The 6,880-nt window shown below is 46.7% G+C and overlaps 1 protein-coding gene across 2 annotated transcripts; it reads left to right on the top strand.

Moving 5' to 3' along the window:
* The first annotated feature begins 125 nt into the window (after window positions 1-125).
* LOC308177628 (E3 ubiquitin-protein ligase TRIM62-like) lies at window positions 126-6,836 on the top strand. Of its 2 annotated transcripts, XR_013939279.1 has the most exons (7): window positions 126-777; window positions 1,440-1,535; window positions 2,560-2,793; window positions 2,890-2,912; window positions 3,369-3,511; window positions 4,507-5,050; window positions 6,710-6,836. XR_013939279.1 is itself a non-coding variant. In XM_080555221.1 (6 exons), the coding sequence occupies exons 1-6, from the start codon at window positions 136-138 to the stop codon at window positions 4,992-4,994; spliced, it is 1,626 nt and encodes a 541-aa protein (XP_080411347.1). In that variant the 5' UTR covers window positions 126-135; the 3' UTR covers window positions 4,995-5,233. The 2 variants fall into 2 exon arrangements, 1 of the variants encoding a protein (XP_080411347.1); XM_080555221.1 differs by lacking the exon at window positions 6,710-6,836 and having other exon boundaries at window positions 4,507-5,233.
* The last annotated feature ends 44 nt before the right edge of the window (window positions 6,837-6,880 follow it).

The following is a 6,880-nucleotide window of genomic DNA, read 5'->3' as shown; positions in this document are numbered from 1 at the left end:
AGGAGGAGATGGTGACAGCTTCCTGCTTCTGGGCGGTTATAGGAAACTGGCCTCCCAGGGTTGCTTTTCCCACCAGTCCCCTCCCTCTGGCACTCAGCCCTCGCTCGGTTTCCACGCCTACTTTTTTCAGATGCCATGGCAGAGCCGCATGCAGTGAGCGCTCTGCAGGAAGAGCTGACCTGCCCCATCTGCCTGGGCCTTTATAGGAGCCCTGTGTCCCTCGCCTGCGGCCACAGCTTCTGCAAGGAGTGCATCCAGGAGGCACTTCGGTGTTGCCCACATAGCCTCTTCAGCTGCCCGCTGTGCAACACCCAGGCAGTTCCCCCTACGGAGCTGCAGCCCAACATCCAGCTCCGCAACGTAGTACAGAAGTTTGTGGATACCTGTGGGCAAGACAGCACTCATGGAGAGGAAGAAAAGCATCAAGTGCAACGTGAAGAGATGGAAGAAAGTTCAGGCCAGCAAAACGAGGAGGTCATGTGTGATTTCTGCCTTGAGAAGCCCCTGCCAGCGGTGAAGACCTGCCTGAGCTGTGAGACGTCCCTGTGCCAAGCGCACCTGGACAAGCACAGCACAAAGGCTTCCCTGAAAGACCATGTCCTGGTGGAGCCCTCTGATGTCCATGTTTTGGCAGAGAGGAGATGCCGCCAGCATGGCAAACTGCTCGAGTGCTACTGCGTGACAGACTCGGTCTGCGTCTGTGCGCTGTGCTGTGTCGCCAGCTCCCACAACAGCCACAAGATCATCAGTGTGGAAGAGGCTTTTGGCCAAGCGCAGGTAAGAGGCTGCCGGAAGGCTGCCTGGACAGGGGGTGCTCAAACCATGGGGTCTGTGGCATGGAGAGCTGCCTGCAGCACAGGGATGAAACATCCTGAGCTTCAGGTGCGCAGGCTCGGGTTGGGGTGAAGCCCCCTTCTTGGGATATCTGGCTTTTAGCCCCAGGTCTGGTTGTGCCACAGATTGACTCCGGGCTTGCCTCTTGGGATGTAAATCAAGAGGATATAAACCCTTTCTTCCCATCCTGAGGAGCCAGACTGGTGGGAATGAGAGCTTGTGGCTTTGCTTTTGGTTCTTGTTTCACTTTCAAACAGGAAAATCATCCTGCGCTGCATTTGTGCAACAGAAATTAACGGCGGAGTAAGAGAAAGGAAGCAGCCACCAATAAAAGTAGCTTTCGGTGTGTCTCTCGCACATGAATGGTTTCGGTGTGTCTCTTGCACATGAACAGTTTTTGTTTTGAAAATACCTTTCCCGCACTCAGAATCATGTTTTTTGGTCAGGGACAATCTTCCAGTAAAAGATTTCTGCATTGGTTTGTGTTGAGAGCATGCAGTGAACAAAGTTTCTTCAGGTTTAGCTTAACCCATTTCCATAAAATTGCTGATCTGGTGCATGTATGTCTGTCCTGTCCTGTTATCTCCATCTGGTTATTTTCACAGAATGATTTTCCTAAAACTCTGCAATCAGTGAAAAAATACGAAGCTGAAGTGAATAGAAGCTTAGAAAATCTGCTGAAACAAGAGACGGACGTAAAGGTTTGTTCCCCGATTCCATATTACCTAGGGGATGGTTTATGCTTGTAGCTGTAGCTAAGGTTTTCTTTCTCCCTTCCCCTGATCATGGATCTCAAAGCTTTTAAGTTCCTGGTGGTTTCTCAGATATTTCCAAGGTTTCTTCCTTGTGGGGGGCTGGAGAACAACTTTCTTATCCGTCTGAGAAATACATTTTCAGTTTACAAAGGACCTTTGAGCTTGAAAGCTGTTGTTGAGTCCATGCCTTCTGTTTGGTGGTGGTAGTTTGTTTTTTTCCAGCCTTAGTACCTTGAAATCTTTAGGGGAAAGATGAAGACAACTTTATAGTGATCTAAATCCTATTAGGTCAGCCTGTGGGTCTAAGAAGTTGGTAGTCATGAGGTTAAAAGATTGCCCCAAAGTGTTTGGTTTTTGCTCTCAGCACACAAATGCCTAGCTAAAAACTGAGGGAGCAGGGAGTTTAACACAGGTCTCCAAATCCTACTTCACTCTGCTTAGGCAGAACTGGTACTTGACTTCCTCCAACAGTGGAAGTGATGGGATTGGAAGTCCTGTCCTCAGGAAAGGCAAATGTTCCCTTCTAGTCTGAAGGCAGAACTGTACCCATTGGCAGCGTCCTGTTTGTGGCAGTGTAGCTGTTTGTCAACACTGACGGCAGCTTGGTGGAGGCAGTAAGCAGATAAAGCATTTTTCCTCACCCTTCCTTGAAAGGACAAAAGGCAATGGATCCGTAGAAAAATACCAGTGCAGAAGAAGGAAAGATATGTATAGGGGAAAGCCTTGAGCAAGCTTTCTGCAAGAACTGCTGCTTTTTCAGCTGCTATACAATTCTGGTCCTGCTGAGAGCAGTGAACTTCCCAGCACTGGAAATCCAAGCAGAGAGGAGCTGGGGTTGGTGTGTTGCCATGTGGAAAAAGTAGGAATACTTCCTTAAGCACAGAAAAGAGCAGGCTCTTTTCTGAGTCAGAGTTCGCATGGAAAATGTAAGATTCTGTCCCTAACAGCTTTGAAAATGTTTTCTTAAAAGGCTGCGGAGAGTTTGCGAAGGAATCGGCTGGAGAATCTCTTTGATGAGATGTATAAGCGGCTGGGTAGCAGAAAAGGAGAGCTCCTGGAAACCCTCAGCCACGGTGAGGAGCAACAGCTTTCTCAAATTCAGGCACAGATACAAACATACAAAGAGAGGAAAGATGAAACCAGCCATGATCTACAGGAACTGGAGGCTCTGAGAGATCAGAAAGACCCACTACTTTTCACTAAGGTACCTAACAGCCTCTCTCTTCCCAGTGATACTGCAGCTCTTCAGTTGGCCTTTGCTTGCATTATGCTAATTCTGCTTTCAAAATGTCTTTTACAGGGTTTGACAGAGATAAAAGCCAGGTAAGCTCTTCACTGGGTGGTCTATTTTTGCATTTCACTCTGCTGCTGACGGTCGATCCTCCATCAGTCCCGGGCTGATGGCCCATTTCGCACAGACAGCAGGCCCTGGGCTCGTACTGGTCACCCCTTCAGCGCGCTGACTGCACACACTACGCCTGACTTCATCAGAGATCTGGGGAAGCCCCAGAATTTTAACTGAAGTCGTGTGTGAACCTCCACCTACAGCAAGAGTTATCTTTCTTCACCATCAGCACCTGCTCTTGAGACCAACTCTGAGGGCAATTCTTGAATATTTAGGTCCTTGCGTGGGCACGCAAAGGACAGATGAGCTTCTATTCTGAGTCATCCTCCACATTGCGTTGCCCTCTGCTTGGCTCAGTTGTTGGCTCAGGGATGGGATTGGGGATGGTCTTCCCATGACTTGCTGCTCTTCTGATGCCTTTCTGCATGTTCTAGGATAAGGAGGCCGGCTCCTGAAAAAGCTGCTGTACAACTGCCAAAGCCACCCATTATTTTAGGTGAAACAACAAAAGAGGCTATTCTAACACTTTTCCAGCAATTCATCTTGGACATAGACTTCTCAGGTGAATCATTACCTGGTAAGTGACCAGTTCACTAAGTGAGAGGGAAGACGGAGAAGTCAACAAACCATATTTAAGAAAGGACTGTAACAAGACAGCAATACACTGAATATCTAGAACTGATTAGTAACACTGCATTTGGCTTTTGCATATGTCTGCATAAAAAGGGAGCTTGTGCTGGGCCTCAGTGCTTTGAGACATGCTTTGAATGCACCCTGTTAAAATGGTCTGTGGGTAAAGAGGTGCAGAGGTCCCAGGAATTTTCTGGGAGGATGAAGGGAAGAGAATAGCGACACCTCTTCTGTCAGTAGCATCAAAGTGGGTTGTGTAACTTTAATTCAAAGCACAAGAAAAGGTGAGCACTCCGCAGCAGCAGGTGGAGTTTGTCTTAAAATTCAAGCAGTTTTAGTTATTTTCCCAAGTCACTGCCCCTGTTTCTGTTTCCTGAAGGGATAACTTCCAGGGCAGAAAATGCCTCGATATTGAAATGCATTACCTGTAAGAGATGGTCTGAATTAAGAATATCTAGTAAATTCCTGAGGGCAGAATCGACTGCTTCTGAAGGTTTATGCTAGGAAGTTTTGAAAGTTCTATAAAGTGGATTCAAATGGTACTAAGCAAATAAGTATTTATAATAAGCATTTATAAAATGGCTGTTCACACAACTTGTGTGTGAAATTTAATCCGGGGAGTTTTTTTAAATGCGTAATGAAGCTGTGCAGCATAAAGATGGAAACTAAAATCTAGGAGTTACTCTAGTTGGAAACAAAAGGCAAAAGGTGTGTTAAAATTGTGATATATCAGCATATCTTGAACTGTGTTTTCTTCATTTGGAACTACACAGGAGTAGTTAAGAGACGTGCAGAAGGAGTTTTCAATTAATGCAATTAATATATATTTTTAATAACTTGGGTAGGCTCAAGGGTTTTGTTTTCAGCAATGGAGATGTATGAAAATCTGCAGAACTATCTGTTGACCGTAATGTTTTGTTTTGTTTTTTTTTCTTTTTATAGCTCATGTACATCTGACTTTTATGCCATGTCACACACGTGTATTTCATGTAGATGACAAGGAACTCTCTGTAATCCCCTGCCTTTATCAACAAAGGGCAATGTACACAGACGTGGACTTCAGGCCTGTGTACAGCACTCAGAGCTTCTCGGAGGGCTGGCAATTCTGGGAGGTGGACACCAGCCACACAACGCACTGGAAGCTGGGGATCACTCATCAGACTTTTCATTGCTACCTGCAAATGGATGGCAGTAATCTCAGTGTGTTCCTAGATTGTAAAAAGATCACAGAAAAGGCAGTTACTACAGCTATCAGCACGGTCAGGGTAGAGCTGGACTGCAGAAGAAATACAGTGTCATTTTGTAACATGTCCAACAAGGATGGAGTCCTTGCTAAGAGACATCAGCTTATACAGACAGTAAACATCCCTGCGAGCTATCCTGTCCGTGCTGCCTTCAGCATTTCTAGCGGCTACCTGAGACTCCTGTAGAGATGTGGGAGCAGTGACTTGCGGAAAACGGACTCCACAATCAGTAAGATTGTAAAGTAGGTATGCTTATTCAGTGCTGGGCAGCACGGGGGGTAGTCCCACCAAAGTCGTGAACACGCGACGCAGCAACTTGCCTTGGTTATATGCAGCAAAGAGTTACATATGCATGAAGTTTCACAATGTGCCTATACATATGCATAACCTGTCCTGCTTCATATTAAAATTAGTTCAAGAAGTCATTTCCATAAGCTCCTCCCATCCGTGCTTGCACAGTGTCTCCTGGTAGTGGTCGCCGGGGGTCATGTGGATGAAGGTTGGTGACTCTTCCTCATCACTGCTAGTTGACCTCTTGTCTTTGCGCAGACTCACTTGCTCCTTGGCTCTTGTCCATCCGCAGGACCAGTTTTGGCCAGTTTCTTAGGATAGGGTAACACTCTTATCAAGAGACTAACCTTGGTAAGGGGCCCAAGGCTTCTTGCTTTAGTTAATTTGCACAATGCACAATAGTTAGCAAAGACATTAAGCAGCATCCACTAGTTTGATACTGTCAGCGTTCTCTCTCTATTGCTAAGATTCTCCTAACTCCCTCTCTCAGCAGGTCTGTCTTGCCTTTTAGGCTTTGGTTCTCTACATATCAAGGCTGCTGCTGTATGGAATCTACTACATTGGCACAACAGAAATTGGGCTTTGGGCTGGGCCTGTGAGTGGGCAGCCTGCCCACTTGTTCACTTGTTTTCTTCTTTGAAAAACTGTTGTGTTGCTTGCTGAGCTCAAGAACTACTGCGTGTGCCCCTCTGTTCTGGCACCCCCTGCTGCAAAGCTGTTCCATATTCCAGCTGAGCCAGAGGGAACCATGTCCACACAATTAACATTGAGGAGATGCTTGCTGGCCATCCCAGTAGCCCTTTTAGTTTCACTTTCCTTAGCAGGCACATGACTGCAGGATTCTGATGAAAACTTTTTTTTTTTTTATTTACCACATAAATGGCTTTTATTACCACAAAAATGTTTTATCAGAGATGAAGACCATAGGGTTCCGTTTACAAGCAACTGTGTGTTTGTGACACTCCCACACTTAAGTTGCAGTCACATTTTCTCCTAACCCTAATTTTACTCAAAGTTACAGCGAGACAAGGCATCATAGGCCATTACGGATTTCTCAAGCAGGGACTGAATCTAGCTGTTCCTTCACATTTGCTGCTTCAACCCCTGTGACACTTCGTCCTCTGCGATCTATTTCTTACCCATCTCCACTTTAAGAGAAATCCTGAAGTAGAGAACCCCCTGAGTAGAGTAATCCCCTGTTTCTCCACCCTCCGTACACATTCTGTTCTCCCTCTTCTTGCATCTGCTCAGGGCTTTGAGCACGCCTGTAGGAGCGGAGCAGAAGCTCAGCTCCAGGCATTGCTGCCTGGCAGAAACCAGACCGCAGAGAGAGCACAGGGAGAGAAGCAGCTCTCAGAACAGTAAAAATAAGGTGCCTCCATCCTCCTCTCTCCCCTGCTCCTGAAGTGAGGGAGTTGAAGGGTGTCCTTCCCTTCTGTTTCGAGGAGGAACTAACACCTAAGACGTAGCCACTTGAGCGGGGAAGGACAGGAGCAGCCCCTCTCACGACCACCTGCAGAGGGTCTGGGCTGGGATCACCCACCTGGATGAAGTGCAGATGGAGACGATTTCCTACATTTTTTTCTTCCTGTCCCTTTGTACTCAAATAGAGGGAAGGTAAGGACCTGCTGGAGCTGGAAAAAGTGGACGCAGGGCCAGGCTTTAAGGATGGAGGATCTCCAGATGTTGTCTCAAGGAATTTCTACAAGAGGACTAGCAGAAAGTAAAGTTACATCAGGTACAGATAGAAAGCTCCATTTCTTAGCTGCTGCTCCCCCGAT

Source organism: Anser brachyrhynchus, assembly GCF_964034855.1.
Source record: "Anser brachyrhynchus genome assembly, chromosome: 14".
NCBI classification, from domain to species: Eukaryota; Metazoa; Chordata; class Aves; order Anseriformes; family Anatidae; genus Anser; species Anser brachyrhynchus.
Note: the sequence above shows the minus strand (reverse complement) of the source record. Positions and strands in the feature narration are given on the sequence as shown.

Coding starts and splice junctions, on each gene's coding strand:
- LOC308177628 (XM_080555221.1), top strand. CDS start 136: ATGGCAGAGCCGCATGCAGTGAGCGCTCTGCAGGAAGAGCTGACCTGC. Junction 1,536..2,559: donor AACAAGAGACGGACGTAAAG/GTTTGTTCCCCG, acceptor TTTTCTTAAAAG/GCTGCGGAGAGTTTGCGAAG. Junction 2,794..2,889: donor ACCCACTACTTTTCACTAAG/GTACCTAACAGC, acceptor TGTCTTTTACAG/GGTTTGACAGAGATAAAAGC.